General features: G+C 39.6%; 1 protein-coding gene and 1 pseudogene across 2 annotated transcripts in view; one reads left to right on the top strand and one right to left on the bottom strand.

Moving 5' to 3' along the window:
* Nucleotides 1-21,542, top strand: part of Cep85l (centrosomal protein 85 like) — a 108,259-nt gene that overhangs the window by 54,315 nt on the left and 32,402 nt on the right. For both annotated transcript variants that reach the window (XM_021204887.2, XM_029542186.1), the window contains 2 exons: nucleotides 10,745-10,866; nucleotides 20,790-20,907. In XM_021204887.2, coding sequence (XP_021060546.1) covers nucleotides 10,745-10,866; nucleotides 20,790-20,907 — 240 coding nt within the window. The remainder of the gene's footprint in view (nucleotides 1-10,744; nucleotides 10,867-20,789; nucleotides 20,908-21,542) is intronic.
* On the bottom strand, nucleotides 14,330-15,180 carry LOC110326674 (annotated as a pseudogene).

Below are 21,542 nucleotides of genomic sequence, written 5' to 3'. Positions count from 1 at the left end.
CACATGAAACTCAAGAAGAAGGAAGACCAAAGTGTGGATACTTTGCTCTTTTTAGAATGGGGAACAAAATATCCATGGAAGGAGTTACAGAGACAAAGTGTGGAGCTGAGACAGAAGGAAAGACCATCCAGAAACTGCCCCACCTGGGGATCCATCCCATATATAACCGCCAAACCCAGACACTATTGCATATGCCAGCAAGTTTTTGCTGACAGAACCCTGGCATAGCTCTCTCTTGTGAGGCTATGCTAGTGCCTGGCAAATACAGAAGTGGATGCTGACAGTCATCTATTGGATGGAACACAGGGCCCCCTAATGAAGGAGCTAGAGAAAGTACCCAAGGAGCTAAAGAGGTCTGCAGCCCTATAGGAGGAACAGCAATATGAACTAACTAGTACCCCCTGAGCTGGTGTCTCTAGTTGCATATGTAGCAGAGGATGGCCTAGTCGGCCATCAATGGGAGGAGAGGCCCTTGGTCTTGCGAAGATAGTATGTCCCAGTACAGGGGAATGCCAGGGCCAGGCAGCAGGAGTGGGTGGGTTGGGGAGCAGGGTGGGGGGAGGGCATAGGGGGCTTTGGGGATAGCATTTGAAATGTAAATGAAGAAAATATCTAATAAAAATGCCTTAAAAATAAAAAACAGGAAAATATGTTGCTATTTCTGTTATAGCTCAGATTTAATAGAAGCTGTGTGTATTGCCTGGTACATTGTTACTCATGTTAAACAGCCTGTAAATAGACTCATATTATATTAAATACTTTATTTTTGGTAACTTCTGTACTCCTGCCTTTTGAGTGATGGGGTAGGGTGCCTCAAACTTGCTGTGTTGTGGGGGACCCAGACTGCTTCTGACCCTCCTGCCTTTGTCTCTTATGTGCTGGGTTTGCAGGTGTGTGGTATCATATTTTGTATCGATTTCCATTTTATAGTTTAACTATATTATGATTTATTACTATGCTGTCAGTGACTTTTGTCCAATGTGATTTAGTAGTAGTTGGCTAGTAATGAAAGTAAATTAATTAGTTTGAATTCCTTTTAATAAATTTTGAAAGAGCAATAAAAGTTGGGGGAAAACTCATGATTAACTTTATTTGAAGGTGTAAATCTTTGTTTATTTAATCTTTTAAGAAAAGTGCCTTTTCATTTTTGAGTATGTGTGTGCATGTATATGTGTGTTCAGGTACATATGTTTGTGCAGGTACCTATGTGGCTGCACATGTGTGCATGCATATGTGTGTGCAGGTGCATATGTGTGTGCATGCATATATGTGTGTGGGTACACATGTCTGTGCAGGTACATATGTGGCTATACATGTGTACATGCATATGTGTGTGTAGGTACATCTGTGTGGCTGTGCATGTAGAGGTCAGGGTGCCTTTCTCAATCTCTTTCTACCTTACTTTTTTAGACAGTGTTTTCACTGAATCTGGAGTTCACAGATCCAGATAAACTGGCTGTCCAGAAAACTCTAGGGAGCCTTCTGTCTCCATCTCCCTACTCCTGGATTATAGGCATGTACCACCATGCCTGTCATTAAAAAAACAGATGTATTTTCTTTTCAGTTTTGTGGATGTGTCTGTGTGTGGATATGTGCACGTGAGTATAGGAGTACAGGGCCTGAGGAGATGTGAGTGCTGTGATCTGAGCTTGAGGTCCCTGGAAAAACAACAAGTATTTCTAACCAATTAGTCATTTCTCTAGCACTGTGCTTGGCCTTTTACGTGGATGCTAAAGGACTGAATTCAGAACCTCATGATACATGGCAGGTGCCTTACTCAGTAAGCTACCCCTCAACCCTTACTGCTCAAGGATATACCATGCAATCTGTTTTGACTACAGTGGTGCCTTGTTTCATATGTATCAATCTTTTGTTTGTTAGCATTTAAATCATACATAATAAATTAACACAGATATAACTGAGACTGAGTTTTGACAGGAAGCAATGTTTCTTCCTCTAAAGCAAAGTTGAAGGTAATTTGTTTTGTAGTGTTATGATAGGAATAAAAACTTCTAAGGTTTTATTTTCATGTGCACATTTTAAAGCTAGGTGTGTATATGTTCATATTCCCCTTATTGTTTCCCTTACTCTTTGTGTAATTCAACACATTTGCATTTTTATTTCAGTAAAGTGTATCAGGATGACAGGAGAGTATCAAGGAGTTAGGAAAAATAAATTGAAGGAATAACAGCTCCAGAGCCAGCTGTGGTTGTGTACACCAGTATATCTGGCACTTGGGAGGCAAAAGAGGGAGATTTAAAAAGTCAAGCTCATCCTTGGCTGTATGCAGTAAGTGTCAGACTACACCAGACTGTGTGAGACCCATTTCAGAAAACCAACCAATCATCTCCTGACTTTTGAACAACAACAAAAAAATCCTTAAAAGGCCAGCAATTCTACCAGACAAACAATTCCTTATGTGATACAGAGGGACTTGGGGTCACTCTGACTGGAGGAGATGACTAATGACACTACCAAAAATGTGCTTTTGTCCTTATTTTGTTAAAAGATGTGGCTTGTACTGCACAGATAATATGGGCCTAGTTCAGTTTCTACTAAATTAACAATTTTATTATCCTTTTCTTCTTTTTGTAAATAAAAAAGTATTGAATTTGGTGCTGTTTGTAACATACCTTCATTTCATTTATTGAGCTTTGTGAGTTTCTTTTGGCTGAGGTATATTCTTTTCCCAAACCGCACTTATAAAGTGCTACTGTTGATAGACTATTCTAGGAAACAGGAAGATTTGCTGTGTTGTTTGACATGTTGTGAGTGATGCATGAGCTCAGGGACAAAGGCACATGAAGGGGAGAGATAAGGACCCTGCAGAACTGCAGAGGTGGTATGCTGGCCCATGCAGTAGCTCTACGGTATCTGAGCTCAACACCGTTTGTCCAGCCAGAGAACACTGAGCTATTTTAAGATGCACCAGAGTAAACTTTTACTAAAATCATGTTTGGCAGCATTTCATAGCATCTGGCTTTCATCTCAGTAGCATGTTTAGTGTTGTTGTAGATAGGCGCTATCCTTATTCAATTAGGAGAATGGAATTTGTCATTCCCAATGACAAGGGAAAAGTGGAATGTGTGTGTGTGTGTGTGTGTGTGTGTGTGTGTGTGTGTGTGTCTCCTGAGTCTATAAATCTATTTGAATCTAGTGAGGGCCTATATACAGAGAAGTTGTGATTTTTCTTTGGCTCTTGAGCTAGTGTTTTCTTCCCTAGTTAGCAAACAATAATGTACTGTATGTCTTTTTAGGTAGAACATCTAAATGATGGATTCTTTTCTTTCCCTAAACTTGCCGATTATAGAATATGTTTATAACCATGTTTGCATGTAACAAACAAACAAAAAGACAAAAATCCCTTTGCTTCCATTTTCAGAAGCATCTTGTTGGTGAGAAGTCTGTTCCTCTCTTGGGCTAGTTGACACAGCTCCAAGACCTTAGAATTGCCTTTATTCCTCACGTTCCTGTTCAGTTCAGTTTTACTACGTTTCTTCTTCTTCTTCTTCTTCTTCTTCTTCTTCTTCTTCTTCTTCTTCTTCTTCTTCTTCTTCTTCTTCTTCTTCTTCTTCTTCTTCTTCTTCTTCTTCTTCTTCTTCTTCTTCTTCTTCTTCTTTTGGTTTTTCGAGACAGGGTTTCTCTGTGTAGCCCTGGCTGTCCTGGAACTCACTTAGTAGACCAGGCTGGCCTTGAACTCAGAAATCCGTCTGCCTCTGCCTCCAAATACATGAATTACGTATTCATAAATTTGTTACACCATTGATTATTTCTATTATCTACAGTCAGTAAAAACAAGATATGTGCCAGGCAGTGGAGGCACACACCTTTAATCCCAGTACTTGGGAGGCAGAGGCANGCAGATTTTTGAGTTCAAGGCCAGCCTGGTCTACCGAGTGAGTTCCAGGACAGCCAGGGCTACACAGAGAAACGCTATCTCAAAAAACCAAAAAACCCCCCCCAAAAAACAAAAAAACAAAAAACAAAAAAACCAAAAACCAAACCAAACCAAACCAAAAAACAAACAAACAAAAAAACCAAACCAACCAACCAAATAAACCAAGATACGTTATTGAAAATCTCAGAGAAACAGCATAGTAGTATCTTTTTCTATTTTATCAGTATGTACATTTTGACAAATATTTTTCATTAAACAATACCTAGGTTTTCTAAATTTCGTAAAATTGTGTTTGCTATCACTATAAATAACTATCACACAGTATTATCATGGTTAGTTATGATTTTATCTAACAAATTCTTACTGTTTGCAAGTTCTTGAGGGAAAATATATTATTGATAGGATATAGAAGAGGGAATACTGTCATAGAAAGTGTCTCCTTTTCCATTATTTTTTAAAAATAGAGTAGACTATCCTCTATTTTTCCATTTCAAAATTAATTAATTTACTTTATATTCCCATTGCAGCTACTTCTCTCCCCCCTTCTCTCAGCCCCTCTCTCTTCCCTCTTCTCCTGCATCCTCTCATTCTTTCTCCTCAGAAAAAATGAGGCCTCCCAGGGATATCAACCCAGCTTGGCATATCAAGTTGCAGTAGGACTAGGCACATCTCCATTTGTGACTAGGCAGCCCAGCCCAGTCATGGGAAAGGGGTCCAAAGACAGGCAGCAAAGTCAGAGACAGACCTGCTCCTGCTGTTAGGAGTCCCACAGGAAAACCAAGCTGCACAACTGTGACATATGTGCAGAGGGCCTAGGTCCATCCCATGCATCATTTCTGGTTAGTGGTTCAGTCTCTGAGCACCTGTGGTCCCAGGTTAGTTGATTCTGTAGGTTTTCTTGTGGTGTGAGGCTCCTTCAATCCTTTCAACCCCTCTTCAATAGGATTCCCCATCTCTGCTTAATGTTTGGCTGTACGTTTCTGCACCTATTTCCATCAGTTGCTAGGTGAAGTCTCTCATATGACAAGTATGTTAGGTGCCTGTCTGCAAGTATAGGAGAATATGTTAGCAGTGTCAAGGGTGAGCTTCCTCTTATGGCATGGGTCTCAAGCTGGGCCAGTCATTCATTGTTTGGCCATTCCTTTGTCCTCTGCTCTAGATTTGTCCATGCATAGCTTGGCATTCCTGCTGAACCGCTCTTCCATGGGTCTCAAGTTGGGACATTCATTGTTTGGCCATTCCTTTGTCCTCTGCTCTAGATTTGTCCATGCATAGCTTGGCATTCCTGCTGAACCGCTCTTCCATGGGTCTCAAGTTGGGACATTCATTGTTTGGCCATTCCTTTGTCCTCTGCTCTAGATTTGTCCATGCATAGCTTGGCATTCCTGCTGAACCGCTCTTCCATGGGTCTCAAGTTGGGACATTCATTGTTTGGCCATTCCCTCAATTTCTGCTCCACTTTATCTTGCACATCTTGTAGACAGGACAAATTGTGGGTCGATAGCATCTCCTTTGAAAAAAAAAACATCTTTATAGCCCTAGAATATTGGCAGCTTTGAGGGCCAGTGTAACCTGTGGGCTGTTAGTGTGTGCTTGCATTTTGTTGGGTTGTAGGTTTATTGACTTCCTATTTGCAGGTGTTGGATAGAACCAGAGCGGCAGTAAGAAAAGGCACTGTAGCTAGGACTGTGCACTACAGCATTTGTAGTGCATACAGTTGCTCTAGCAGAGCGTGGTCTTCTCTTCTTAGGGTCGTCGTGTTTCACCCCATACAAAGCCTTTTATCATTCTCATTTTTGTCTATTGTCTTTCTGGTTTAAATTTCATTGATTTCTGCTTTTGAACTTATTTTCTTCTATGTGCTTGCTTCAAATGTTGTGAAAGTTAGTTTTAATTGGCACCTTGGCAAGATCTAGACTTACTTAGGAGAAAAGTCTGTGGGCACACCTGTGAGGCATTATCTACATTAGGTTAACTGAGATGGAAGACCCATCCTAAGTATGGCTGGAACGATTTGATGGGATGGGATTCTAGACTGAATAACAAGGAGACAGTGAGCTGAGTACCAGTGTTCCTCAGTTCTAATTCTTGTCATGAGTTTGGATGCAGTTGGACCAGCTACTCGAGGCTCTTGCTGCCATGGCATTTCTGTCATGATGGACTGTGCTGTTGAACTGTGAGCCAAGATAAACCCTTCCTTCCTTAAATTGTCTTTGCAGAGTATTTTATTACAGGAATAGAAAAAAGTAATACAAGTATATTTTCTTGTTTCTAATACTTACTTATTGCCATACAGTTCACCCCTCCCTCTTTCTCTGACATTTACACACCTTGGATATTTTCATTCAGTTCAATTCACATTTTATTTGGAAGAAGTTTAATTGCAGTGATGCCAAAAATGATGATGCTTTGATTTTTCACATCTACTATAAAATGTCTTATTATTTTAAATTGCAATTTTGTAAGTCATTGCTGTACAAATTCTAATTACTTGTCATAGTTACTTTTCTATTGCTGTGAAGAGACACTATGACCAAAGCAACTTATAAAAGAAAGTATCCATTGGAGGCTTGCTGATACTGACAGAGGATTAGCCCATGGTCGTGATGGTAAGGGGCACAGTAGCAGGCAAGACATGGTGCTGAGCAGTAGCAGAGTGTTTGCATCTCAGTCTTCAAGTTGGAGGCATAGAGGGAGAGAATGGGCCTGCGGTGGGCTTTTGAAACTTCAAAGTTACACACTATCTCCTGTTAGGTGCCACTTCCTCCAGCAAGGCCACACCTCCTAAGCCTTACCAAACCATTCTACCAACTGGGGACCAAGAATTCAAGTATATGAGCCATTCTCATTCAAACCACCACATTACCTTACTCAAAAGTTTTGAGTTTTTTCATTCAAATAGAAACTACCTGTAAAGTTATGACTTTACTTGATAAATAATTTCATTTTTTTCTAATCCTCTCTATTTCATTAATATAAAAATTACTCAATAAATTATTCAAAAATTTATAGTTTCTTAGGATTAGAGTTGTTGATATATACTGTGTCAGTAAATGCATTAGAGAAACTTCAGAGGGGGAACCAAAATGTATCTACAGTGCATTAAGGATTTTTGAAACCACAGGTCTCCTTTTGTATTAGTTTGATGAAATGAGCCTGTTTGAATTCTTTATTTCCCTCTGTGTGTCTTCTATCTGTCCAAAGTCTGTGTTTCCTGATAAATACATGGATAGTTTGCTGTGTGCATCAGATCTGTCTGTCCATGTGCCTATGTTTGTTCTGTGTCTGTCACCTGTCTGGGTCTCTGTCTTGTACCTATCCCCTAATAAAGGACGTTTCTTTGTGTTTGTTAAACAGTAAAGAAAACATGGCATGGGAAAGAAATCAGGGATTCTTGAAAGAAATCTTTAGTAGAATTTTGCAAGTAAAGAAATGAACTGACCCAGAATAGCACAACCCTCTCACAGATGTTATCAACCTATATCTATTTCCAACATTTATGGTGAATATTTGTTTTGTTTACTTGTAATCTGTTGGCTGCTATTAGCAAATGATTACTATAACATACATATACATGCATACATACATGTATCCTGGGTCAGGGATATGCCTGTATTTCAGTTGTATAGTTCCTTCTACTGAATGTAGTCTTCTAGTATTGTTTGGAGAGCTGATTTACACAGGAAGTAGCTAGCCAAAAAGATGCCATTCATAACTAGAATAGAGTCCTCAAAAAGCCTTTATATGCTGAATTATAGCTCCTTATTTGTTGCATTGTGGGGGTGTACTAAACAGTGGGTTCAGTGTGGAGAGGGAAAAAAAATGAAAGGAAGTGGGTGGGGCTAAGTCATCAACCACATGGAAAATATTGTTTCAATAACGGGTGTATATAGGTTTTCGACTGGGTTTATAGTACCAGACTTAAATTTCCTCCTACTGATCAGACCTCAAATTCAATATAAAATGGTTGGATTCCCCCATAGCAGACTTGTCACTGTGGCACAGTGGCTACATCTTGCCTAGCTGGTGGTAGTGTACCATACAAGATCTTTAACGGAGTACTGTGGGTGGCCATTTGCCTCCAGCAGACAACTTAGTACCTTGTAGCACTGTGAAAGCTAGTCAGAAGGGAGGACGTTTTCCACCCAGTTCCAGGTGGATTCTCTGTGTCCTGCACACAGCTCAAGGTATCTGCAGCAGCAGGAAGGGCTGGAATCTCCTGGACTAACAGCTTGTAGGGGGAACACACCTGTGGCTCTGAACTTTTATTCAATAACCTATGGTTTTTGGTGGTTGCAGCTTTGTATCTACACAAAATACCTCAATCAGATTCTTACTTTAAATGAGTTTAGCAAGTATCAGCCTTCATTATGTAGTCATGTAGTTTTGGTTAATCATTCCTCCATGTCCTCTTCTCTGCCTTCTTACCCATTACTTCTCTTAAACCTTCCACTCCTGTTTTTGTGGCAGATGTACTTGGGTATCTACCACCTTTCATTAATAAATATGTAAGTAAGTAAATAAGTAGTACATTAATCAAAGGAGGTCATTTGTTCTCTCAAGAGCCCTTTATAGTTTTACCACATTTCTGTATTGGTTTTTATTGTTGTTGATATATGTTAAGTATCGGAAAATTTTCTTAACATCTAAATACATTTTTGCTAGATTTTGCAATTATAGTGGCAACAAATAACCGTATAAATTATCCACATAATAGTTATTTGTGGATAATGTTTTATGCCTTGGGAAAATATTTGTGATTTTGAAATGTTAAATGAAGTTAAAGATGATTTGATCATCACAGTTTACAGTCTGGGTACTCAGGTGCCGTGTGTCTCTCTTCCCTGTGGTGATTCTCCTGGTAATGTTTATCTGAGTCATAGAGCATTTCCTTCATTTTACTGCTTATTGAGGTAATAACAGACTGATTTCAGAAAACTTCTAATTATACATGATAATGAATAAAAAAATCTTCTATGTAATACTACAAATAGCTAGACCTTTTAAATTTTTTATTGTCAGTTCTTCATTAGAATTACATATTTACTTTGGAACATATTTGAAATTCTTTAATGGTCATTTATATAATATAAATGTGCTTTTTAAATATAAAAACCAGTTTTGTTGCATTTTAATACAAAATGGGGTATTTTTAAGGTCCAATGTCCATAATGAGTCTTACAACTCTCTATTAAAACACCCCTAGGTGAGAAAGCTTCCACGGCACTGTATCTCAGAGAGGCACAACTGTGTCCAGGACTTAGACATCAGGGCTGCAGCAAGGCAGAAACCCTGGTCTGTGGAGTGGGTGAAGTTGCCATTTGGCCACAGTCATCTTGTCCCTCAGGGTCTATAGTTTTTCCTCTGGTTCCACATGAATATGGATTGAACTTGCACTGTGTGGCAATGACTGCAAAAGATCTGCCAGAGGTGCTTTTGGCTTCCTTTGGTAGTCCTGGCAGGGAACACTCTAAAGGAACAGACCTTAGAGGAACCTGAAGTAGCAAAAGGGGTTGGAAGCAGACTTGGGGTTGATCAGTTATCCTTTCCTGATCATTAGATAATCCATGAGTAGGTCCTGGTCATCTGTGTAAAAATGATTCCCCTCATTCAGCAGGAAAAGAAGATGCTAAATGCCTGAGAGCACAGAGTAACTGCCAGGTACTCCAGACCAGGAGGTACCTCCAAGCTCAGCTTCCCTCTTAGAATTCCCAGTGCTCTGTTCAGTGACAAACTCCCAAGTTCTTAGTCATTAGCACCAGGGCATCCTCTAGACCTATTTGGCAATATATTTTGATGGATTCATGAAGCATGATTACAGTGCAAGAGGAATGTTTTACATTAGAGTGATCCATAGGATACACAATGGGGAAACCATCTGTTTTGACATCCTCTGGTTTTGTCCATAGATAATCATGCCTGAAGAGCCTGCCTTTTTTCCTTCCTTCTTTCCTTCCTTCCTTCCTTCCTTCCTTCCTTCCTTCCTTCCTTCCTTCCTTCCTTCCTTCCTTCCTTCCTTTTTTCGAGACATGGTTTCTCTATATAGCCCTGGATGTCCTGGAACTCACACTGTAGACCAGGCTGGCCTCGAACTCAGAAATTTGCCTGCCTCTGCCTCCCAAGTGTTGGAATTAGAGGTGTGTGCCACCACTGCCCGGCTTCCATCTTACTTTTTTTGTTTGTTTGTTTGTTTGTTTTGTTTTTTTGAGACAGGGTTTCTCTGTATAGCCCTGGCTGTCCTGGAACCCACTCTGTAGACCAGGCTGGCCTCGAACTCAGAAATCCCTCCGCTTCTGCTCCATATTACTTTCTAAAGCACTCAATAAAAGTGCTACTAGCAAACTTGTCCTCTCTGAGAATCATAGACATTGTCAAGGTTTAGCTGAAAGTCCTGGCGTTGCTCATGGTTATTATCATTCTGTTTATGCATAATTACCCCCACACCCGTAATTCGTGAGTACTTCTTAGTCTATCACCCCCTCCTGGGGAGACTGAGAACTTGGAAGAGAAGAGGCTTAGTTTATTGCTTCTAGCTACTAAAGATCTTTCCTATTGTCCTAAATAAACAATACGTGATCAGCGAAGACACTGATTGATGGAGTCAGTCCATCATTGAGCTCATAGCAGGAAGTCAAGGCTGGAGACTGGAGGCAGAACCATGGTGAGACTGCTTACTGGCTTCTCTGGCTTGCTTTGCGTGCCTTTTGTTTTTTAAGTGGGGGTGGGACAGAGAGGAGAGAGATGCTTGTTTGTTTGTTTGTTTATGGAAACCATTGGGAAAATACTGGCTGGTATGCAGTTGTTTCCTTTAGATAGCATACTAAATGTATAAACTTTTTTGTGCAGGTTTTGACTGGATCATCTCGTCAGAGTTATTCACCTCCTGGCTTCCAGGATTTCAGTAAATGGGAATCAGTGCTGAAAATAAAAGAAGGACTTCTGAGGCAGAAGGAAATTGTAATTGATAGGTGAGTCTGCTTTTTAATTACTCATTATTTCAGATGAACAATTAGTTTCATCCACCACTTAAAATTTGCAATCACAAACAAATTAATGTCTAATGTCTGCCCTCTCCAGCTCCATGGCAACTGATGATCGGTGTGTCTGTTTGATTTCTGACATGCTCTACATTTGCTTTAGTGAAAATCATGGTTTAGAAGATATTCTCTGTCCTTCATATAGTACATTGAACTGTCAGAGCTGCAAGGTGATGTCTTTATATTTGACTTTAGAGACTGTCAAATTTGGAAAGCCATACTAACATGATGAGTTCTTTTGACTATTATATATGAGATTTGAGACCACCTAAATATGAAAAGGATATATTTTAAAATTTACATTGCCTAAAGTAAGAATTATGCAAGTGTTTCTTTTACAACATTGTAAGAATGTAATATTCTAGCACTAGAGTTATCAAAAATTCATTTAGTTTTAGTAGAAAATCTCTTGATTTTTCTGAGCAAGAAATCATAAGGTTACTGCATTATGTTATCTTTAAAATATATGGGTGTACATCATTTATATCACTTTTGGAATTATCAAGTGTGTTCTATTAAGATACTTTAGAAAACATTTGAGGAGGGTATTTTCTTCTGTAACCAGTTAGTACTTGCTTATTTTTGTGTGAATTAGTGGGATAAATGAAGGAAGGAAAGATAGCTGGAAACAGCTGAAGAAGAATGGGCTGAAATAGAAAAGGAAGTTTAACAGAGAGAGCATCAGCTGCCCAGATCCTTAGCAAAGAGGGAGGAGAAGCAGCAGCTACTTCCAGAAATTTTCTTTGTAGTTGGATTAGGGATTGAGCCTTCAAGGGTAGGCTACTCAGGGCTAGAGACACAACTCAGCTTAGTACTAAAATGCTTGTCTCATAAGCACAAGACTTTGGGTTCAGTACTTAATAACATAAAGGGGGATTAAAGAATGCCAGTATTTGCTAAATGATCAGTCAAAAAATTAAGGAGACTTGGAACATATCTCAGTTGGTAGAGTACTTGCCTAAAATACATAGTCCCCTAGGTTTGCTAATGAGAACCATCTAGAACTGGTTGCAGTTATAATGCCTGTATTCCTCAGACTCAGAAGGAAGACAAGGGGGCAGGAGGAGCATGAGTTCAAGGCTGTCAGTGGCATCAAGGAATGGGGCGGGGGAGCAGAGAGGAGAGAAAGGGAGAGAGGGAGAGAGGAGAGGGAGAGGGCAGAGAGAGAATTGAAAATAGACTACTCAACAAGAACAAACCAACAACAGAAATTAAAACACAGAATCTCTCAGAAACATGGATGGGGGTGGTGTGCCAAAGCAGTATGACTTCTTCAAAAGACGGTAGTTCTTTATTAAACTCAAATATACTGAAATGAATGAAATGCCAGATGAAGATCTCAAATGTTTTCTTGTAAGAATGACCAAAGATAAGAAGGAGGACCTAGAATCCCGAGGACAGTAATTTTAATAAAATGGCTGGGGAAAGTCAATAGTGTGGATGAAAACTCAGCAGCATGAATAAATATTTAACTAGGCATCTGAGGTTTTGGAAAAAAAGTGTTGGAAATGAAAAACTCAATCAGCCAGAAACCATCATTAGTAGGCTTGACCAAGAAGAAGGAGGAGAAGGAAGAGAAGAGGAGGGAGAAGTCAGAGTCAGAGTTGGAATCGATGTCAAAATGGAAGATGGGGTTGATGAAATGCCACATGTAAACATCAGTAAAGAAAAACAAGATAAGCATGAGCAAAATGTTTTAAGAACTCTGGGATATGATGAGCAGACCAAACCTAAGAACACATGGGATAGAATAATATGATGAGATAAACACTAAAGTCATACCGAATCTAGTCAATGAGATTATCTGTTGCGTCTGCTCTCTTGACCAGCAAGGAAGATGCAACCACCAGTTCTTCTCTCAGCAGTTTATTCAGCAAACTTCTTTCTTCATTTCCCCTGAGCCCTGGGCTACAAGTCCTTTTATATTCTCCTATTCACTCCCATCACGGCAGGCCACATCACCTCACCAGGCACAAGGAACAAATCACCGCCAAATATGGACCTGTTTACCACAAACTCCATAGCTGACAGGCACCATCTTTAAGGTGCGGCTTCAGGTAGCCCAGGGGAGGAGCCGTAGCCTCCTACAGTTTCCCCTTTTTATTTAATTAAAAATTCACATTTGCTTGCCTTAATTAACCCTACATTGAACTGCTTGGACCACACACTGGAGTAACAAAATTTGAGCTAAGGTCTTGAATCCTGTTCTATATTTCCTACCCTTCTGTGGGTTTTCTCCACTATGAATTCTTTAACTAAAATCCAAATTGCTAACAGCTGCATCAACACTCTTGCTTTCATTTTTAAAGCAATCTTCTCTTGCTCTCTTCACTTTTAACTTCGTCCCTGTGCTGAGAACCTTGACTAACTTGTCCCAAAAACCCGGGAGGTTTATAGTCCCAATCCAGGAACTTAATTGTTCCAATCTGGGAACTTTATATAGTCTCAATCTGGGAACCTTAATTGTCCCAATCCAGGAGCTTTCTGTTATGTCTCCTTTCACTTTTGCTTAGCGCCTGCTTCCTGGCGACCTTGCTCTAGCCTCTATGCTTCCCCGAGGTCTTTCCCCAAACTCCTGGGGTTGTAAGTCTCACTTACTGTGAACTTACCCTGCTGGCAAACCCTGGCTGCTGAAAGTTCTGAACTCTAACCACCAGTTCTTCTAACAGCAGTCTCAAAATTCGTCCCTGTTCCGGGATCCTTAAAGGCCTAACTTTGACTCTGTCCCGTAACCCCAGGAGCTTGACTTGTAACTCCGTCCCATAACCCTGGGAGCTTGACTTGTTTAAATTTGTCCCTGCTCCAGGATCCTTTTAAATTTGTCCCTCTACCGGGAAGCCTCTTCCTAGCCCTAGATCCCATAACCTGGGATCTTAACCTATCCTCTATACCAGTAGCTTAGCTTGTACTTACCAAGGAACTCCCCGTAGTTCCTTTTTAACACACCAAAACAGCACGCACACACACACACACACACACACACACACACACACACACACACACACCACACACACACACCGCAGAGTCATGTGTGCCTTGTTTTTTCCTTAGTTTTGAAATTAACAAGACACGGTGAATTCAATTCCTGCAGCTGAGGATGGGAGAATGGACTGGATGCGGATGCTCTGCTCTGCATGAATCTTCTTTCTTCTTAGCCAACCGAACAGCTTCTAATCTTCCTGTTCCTTCTGACAAGCTTCTACTTTTTCTTTCTTTTCTTCTTTCTTCTTCTTTCCATCAGCACCTCCTCCCTGCATCCGGCATCTCCACGTCCTGAGCCTGGTGTCAGGACAGCACACTCTTGCAGCTCCATGTCCTGAACCTGGTGTCAGGACAGCACACTCTTGCAGGTCCATGTCCTGAGCCTGGTGTCAGGACAGCACACACTTGCAGCTCATGCAGCCTTCATTCTGTCCCATACTGCGGAGAATAAGTCAAAGGCAGGACGCACATCCAGGATAGTGAACTGATAGTCCTTGTTCACCTCACCACCATCGTAGTAATCAATCACATATCTAACTTCTGTGCCATAACGATTGATGATCCAGTCATGGTGGTCAAAAAGCAATTCATACCCCATCCAGGACTAAATTCTTGCCCTTGGTGAATACTCTCTTGCTTTACCTCCAAATCAGACCAATGATGGGCCACAAGGACACTCATGAGCATGAAGGGCTTCACATTTCAAAATCTCCTTCCAAGCTTGCTCATTATTCTGATTGTGAATTCTAATGATATTGAACATGTCGTTCTGACTAATAGCATCATTTTTCCACTTCCACCCTTTCTGTAACATGGCATTCCAGAACATCTGTTCAGAAGGGTAAACCCACCTTTTTTCAGAGTCGGCTCTCAGAATTCATGATTCCTCTCTTGAGGTAGACAAAGTAAATGGCTGATTTGGGGATGGTGTCTGATTAGGTGGTGGCATCAAGTTTGAAGGATCAAGGCTCTCCTTATCCTTAGCTGCAGCACCAGTAACAGGGCATTCCACATAATTATAGGCCCGGTCTTGGTGAGCAGGCACAGTGTGTGCTTTGCCCTCACTAGTCAGGTCAGATGTTGCTGCAGTCACTGGACAGCCTTTCCTTTGCCCTTCATGCATTGGGCATCCTGAGAATGGTGAAGCCGGCTGACGATCTGAAGCATTTGAGGTGTTTACTGCAGTAGCAGGAGAAGATGCTGAGGAGCCCATGGCTGGAATCACAGGGTTCACTCCCAATCGAAAATTCCCAACTGTCTACGCGCGTCCCCGGATGCTGTCCTGTTAGAAGAGGTTCAGGGGCAACAATGGCGATTTGTTCATGATATGGGTATTCCAGAATTTCAACTTGTTTTTCTTGACTTGAAACTGCTGACATCACAAAAACACAGATCACAAGTCCCATCTGGACTCTGCCTGTAGCCTGCTACACTGTTCCGAAGGCCTGAGCTTCTGTTCATGACATGCGCAGCAGCTTTGCAGATGACTCTTAATCCTCTTCATCCTCATCCACCTCATGCTCACCAAGACCGCGCACCAGGAGCCTCGAACCTCTTGCCTCATATTCAACTTCAGCAGGTTCCAGAGGATATAAACAAGGTTCTTTGGCTAAATCTACCACATCTGGTTCTTCTACAAACATGCTGTTTTCAATCATATTCCTTGGAAGCTGAAGTCGAATATTGGTAAAGGACTCCATCTTCGCCCCACCGAGGGTCCTTACCAGCCCAGTGCCCCAAGCTTTAAAATTCCCAAGCCTTAAAACTGAAATAGATGTTCAAATACTAGGCATTTTACAACAGCTTAAATTAACCATCAGAGAGATCAAAGCAGTAATGTTTCACAACAAAGGACCGTTGATATTATTATTATTATTATTACCTTAACTAAGACATTAGTAATAATAATAATAATAATAATAATAATAATAATAATAAAGTAATGATATAGTGGTGATAGAAGTAGAATACAAATACAAAAGGAAGAGGTTATCTTTGTTTGTGGATGACATGATTTCTTTCAGATTTGGGGATCCTATATATGGAAGAATAAAGAGTCCACTTAAATCTCTTAGCTCCAATGAACACTTTCACTAAAGTAGTAGAATACTCTATCAAAATAAAAAACAAAATAGTAGCTTTTTTATATACCAGTAAATAAACATATCAAGAAGTAATGGGAAAATCTCATTAACATTAGCATCAATAAAAATAAAATACCTAGAAATAAACCTAACCAAATAAAAACATTCTACAGTGAAAACTTTAAGGTATTGAGGAAACTGAAACAAAAAATACTTAGATGAAAATCCTCTTGTGTTCATGGATTAGCTGAATTAATTTTGTAGAAATGGCTAAATTACCCAAAGCAATCTACAACATCAAAAAATTACCATAAAAATTCCAAAGATGCTCTTATATAAAATTAAAAAAATATTAATTCTAAAATTTCTTTGGGGACTGAGGATATAATTCACTTGGTAGAGTGCTAGTCTAGCACACACAGGACCCCAGACTCGGTGCCGATCACCACATAAACCTGTAGTCGTAGCACTCTGAACATAGGGGCAAGAAGGTCCTAAGTTGAAGGTCTCATTTAGTGATTTAGGGCGAATCTTCTTTGATGAGGTTAGAGAGCTGCAGTGGTCTATTGATATAAAGGTAAGTATTAAGAAGACAGATTGATATTATGTCCATTTATCAAGATAATATAAGTAGGTTCTCCCCTGGGGCCTGTGACCTAGGCAGCCATGGGTTCTTCACGTAGGTTACAGGGCCAGGCATGAGTACTGTCCTCCTCACTTCTCCTTGAGGCCCAGATTATTATGGAAGATGAGGTGGAAAGTCTGTATGACCCAGAAGTTTCTGTAAAACTGTTTTCTTAACATGATAAGACTGCTGCACACATGCATTCATAGTGGCTGTGGTTGTCTGAACAAACCCTGCTCAACATGAAGTCAGTCAAAATTTCAGCGTGGATCTGAGAAGAGATCATAAAGCCCCTCACCTAGCAGAGAACTATTGGCAGTTGATGTCTGCTGAAGGAAAAGTCAGTTTTCTTCAGGGATGTTGTTCCCAGCAGCTTGCCCATCCTCTGGTAGATGGGCCTATACTCACACACATACGGGAGATACTAATCAGACTCAGAGGTTTTTAAAAAAAAGAGTACAAGAATCAGAGATGGAGCTGTTGTGGTGGGGGTCTAGGAGGAATTAGAGGAAAGAGCATGTGGAGGGGGTGGATGTAATCAAAATCGACTGCATATATGTATGAGAGTCTGAAAGAATAACTAACGAATACACACACACACACACACACACACACACACACACACAGTTCAAGGTAACCCATGGGCTACGTAGTGAGTTCAGAGTCTACCTGGGATGCCTGATGCTGTATCTTATCAATAAGACAAAATAAAACCTTGACAAAATACATTTAGAAGAACAAGAGTAATCCTTTAGTAGTCAAGAGTAATCATTAGAACAATGCCAGAGGTATTGGTACCCGATTTTAAATTATTACAGAAACACAGCAAGAAAGCAATATGGTATTGTCACAAAAACAGACATAAAGACCAGTAACGGACCTAGAAATAACATATACAGCTACAACCACAATAGTATCAAAAACACATATTGGAGAAAAGACAGTCTTGTTAAGAAATGGTATTGGGAAAACTGGATTGTTACATGTAGATCCACTCTCTGTAAAACTAACCATTCAAAATAGAGTCAGTGCCTTAGTGCAGACCTTAATGTTTGCAACTGCTAGAGGAAGACATAGGGTAGAAGCATGAGCACGGATTTGCTCTGAATAACAGGAAATAATATGAAGAATTGACTGTGGGAGCCTTTGTAAGAAAACTGTGAACTTACTGTGTGAACTATAAATGGGGCAGAGTACAGATGTTCTTCCCACAAGGTGTCTTAAGAAGAATTGCATAAACTGTGTGTCTTAGTTTGGGTTTCTATAGCTGTGACAAAACACCATGACCACAGCAACTTGGGGGAGGAAAGGGTTTATTTAGCTTACATTTCCACAGCACTGTTCATCTTCATCATAAAAAGAAGTCAGGATAGTAATTCAAACAGGGCAGGAACCGGGAGGCAAGAGATGATGAAGGGGTCTACTTACTAGCTTGCTCATCATGGCTTGCTTTGTCCGCTTTCTCTTAGAGCTGGACCACCAGCCCAGGGATCGCACCACCCATAATGGGGCTGGGTCCTTCTCCATCAATCTCCAATTAAGAAAATGGCCTACAATCTTGCCTACAACCCGATCTTTCTTAGGCAATTTTTTTCAATTGAGGTTCCCTTGACACAATTAGCTTGTGTCAAGTTGATATAAAACTATCTAGCACATTGTGAGAAGTGGAAGCACTTGAAAGCAAGGGTGTGAAGAGATACCCTTGCATGTTTACATTATCTTTATGGGAAAGCCAAAGGAGGAGTATTCTTGTGTCTTTGACATGACCAAAGATAACTCTTGTAATATATAACACTAGGTACACCCCCTTCCTAACTTGTTGGTTCTTAAGCTAGCTATAAACATCACCTCATGAATTACTTGCTTTAGTAGTAAAAATGTGAAGTGCTTTGGGATGCATGGAGACAGCCTCACTGACCGGAGTGGGTCAACAATGGACAAACACCTATAGAAATAATCAGCAGAGTGAATACTTCATTTTATATAGAGGATTGAGATCGTGAATATACAGAGTATTGCAAAAATAAACATCACAAAACTGTCATCCATTCAGTAAATGGCCTAATTAATTTAATAGCCCATTTTCTGAAGGAGAAACACAAATAGCCATAAATACTTAAAAATTTGTAAAGTGTACATTTAAATTGCTTTCATATTCCATCTCACTCCAGGCAGAATGCCTGTTTTTAAGAAATCATATGGCAACAGATACTGATGAGAATTTGGGGAAAGATAAGTTCTTATTCACACTTGGTAGGAAGGTAAACTGGTGCAGCCACTATAGGGAACCATAGAGGTACCCTAAGGAACTGAAGGTAGGAATCGGTGAGATTCACTCCTACCAATTTGGGCTTATACTTGAGGAACTCCTAATTCAGCATACCACAAAGGTACTTTTTACATTCGTGTTTATTATTAACTATTCACAGTAACCCAGACATGGAACCAGCCTAGATGCCTACCAAAAGATGGATGAAAAATACATGATGTATATCACATTACATGGACTTTTATGCAGCCACATAAAAAAGTGAAGCCGTGACATATTCAGAAGAATGGGGGGACTCTTATGTATGGAACCTAAATGTAAAATTGTGTGTGTGTGTGTGTGTGTGTGTGTGTGTGTGTGGTCATGACACTGGGAATGGGATCATGAGAGGGATGGAAGAGATCTTAAATGAGGGAGGAAATAGAATAATGGAATGCATGTGATAAGGATCCAGACATAGTTGTTCAGAAGACCGAGGGGAGGGATGTCAGGGAAGAGAACAACCGTGAGTGAAGTGTGACACATGAATGGTGATGTTGTAATGAAACTTACTACTTTTGTGCTAATCAAAGAGGGAAAAATGAATAAGAAAAGTAATATTAATGGTTACTTATAATAAGTATCTATTGCTTTGAGATGGTTGATGGACATTATAATAAAGAAAAGATGTTTATTTTACATCATATTTATCAGTTAAATTTGAATATCTAAATACAGTTTTGATAGTTTACTTTTTATTATAGTTGTTTATATTCATGTATGTAGCATTATTGAATCAGGGTATTTAAATATATGTTTCAGTCTCAGATGATCAGTTCTGCAGGTCCATACTAACAGTGGTGAGCTAGAATTAGATTCCACAGGGTCAAGACATGGTCCTCAGCAGTCCTTTCTTTGCTTCAGATGCCAGCCACAAATGAGACCCCAGGTCACATCCATCTCAGGAAATTTTCACAACTATGTTAGTAGAAAAAATAATTTAACCTAGCTTGGAATTTAGTATAGGAAAAGAATTAGAATATGTAAAAATTTAAATTTTGAGGACAAATTAAAAAGCAAAAGTGGATATCTGTTATTTGTATAGAAAGGATATCTTTCCTATTAATTTTCCTCTGAAGAATCCTTTATATTGAGGAGTTTTGAATGTGTAGTTCAGAAATTAATACATAGACTTCCATTTGTCTGTATACACACACACACACACACACACACACACACACACACATCACTTTGTTATAAATAGCTTCTTCCAGTCTTGCTTTTTCGTGTGTGTGTGTGTGTGTGTGTGTGTGTATGTGTGTGTGTGTGGTATATTTATACTTACATGTATGTAGGGGCACATGTATGTGCAGTGTGCTTAGATGTATGTGTATGCCTGAAGTTGATCTTAGTTGTCTGCTGAAATCCTTCTACCCTTCATTTATTGGGGCAGGATCTCTAACTGAACCATGGCTCCCCAGTTCCAGCTAATCTAGGTAGCCAGCTTGTCCTGGGGATCCTCTGTCTCTTCATCTTGACTGCTACAAGAGCTACCACGCCCGACTGACATGCCTGGGTTCTGGGGATGTGTAATTGCTTTTCTTGCTTGAGTGACAAACACTTAATATACTGAGCCATCTCTCCAACCCTGCAATTTTCTTTCTTTCTTTCTTTCTTTCTTTCTTTCTTTCTTTCTTTCTTTCTTTCTTTCTTTCTTTCTTTCTTTCTTTCTTTCTTTCTTTCTTTCTTCTTTTTCTTTTTTTCTTTCTTTCTTTCTTTAATTAATATTTCCTCAGTGTTTGAGATGAGGCAAAACTTATACATGTGTAAAAGTATCAGCATACTAAATGTTTTCTTCATTGTTTCTTAGAAAAGTTTATTCTTCATAATGTAATTTCACTTCATTTTTTTTCAGGCAGAAGCAACAAATTAACCACCTACATGAAAGGATAAGGGATAATGAACTACGGGCCCAGCATGCTATGCTAGGACATTATGTAAATTGTGAAGACTCCTACGTGAGTAATTTACAGGTAAGGCTTAGTGCTCTTTGTAGTGGATTAGTAAATCTGTACTTGTAGTATATTTTACTTATGACCTTAGAGTACCTTACGTCAGTGTTCTGAAATAATGGTGAGTTTGCAGAGTTCATGTTTCATGGCTTGTGTCCATCTACTTTCTTCCATCTGTTCTTTCACAGCCTTCCCACATGCACACAGAATACACTCTCATCAGCATGGGGATGTCTTTCCAGGGTTGATGCGTATCACAAACAGATAAAAATGCATGTACTTAAGAATATGCACATTGTTTTGTTCTCTACACTTACATTTATTTTCTTTTTTATAGAAACCATAATGTATTCAACCATCTCATGGAAATTAAGGTTGTTTTGCTATTTGAGTATATTATAAGTGATGTCACAATGAATAACCTTTTATAAACATTGTTTTTCTCACATACATTTATCTTTGCAAATTAAAGTTCTGAGAAATGAGGTTTATGATATATGTTTATATATATATTCTGTATATATTTGTGTATATATAATATGCATATTTGTATGTTTAAATATAGATTCTGCATATGGCTTATTTTTCTTTTTCCAATTTTTATTAGGTATTTACTTCATTTACATTTTAAATGCTATCCCCAAAGTCCCCTAGAC

The sequence above is a fragment of the Mus pahari genome, chromosome 9 (assembly GCF_900095145.1).
Source record: "Mus pahari chromosome 9, PAHARI_EIJ_v1.1, whole genome shotgun sequence".
NCBI classification, from domain to species: domain Eukaryota; kingdom Metazoa; phylum Chordata; class Mammalia; order Rodentia; family Muridae; genus Mus; species Mus pahari.
The sequence above is the reverse complement of the archived record's forward strand: the minus strand, read 5'-3'. Positions and strand labels throughout refer to the sequence as shown.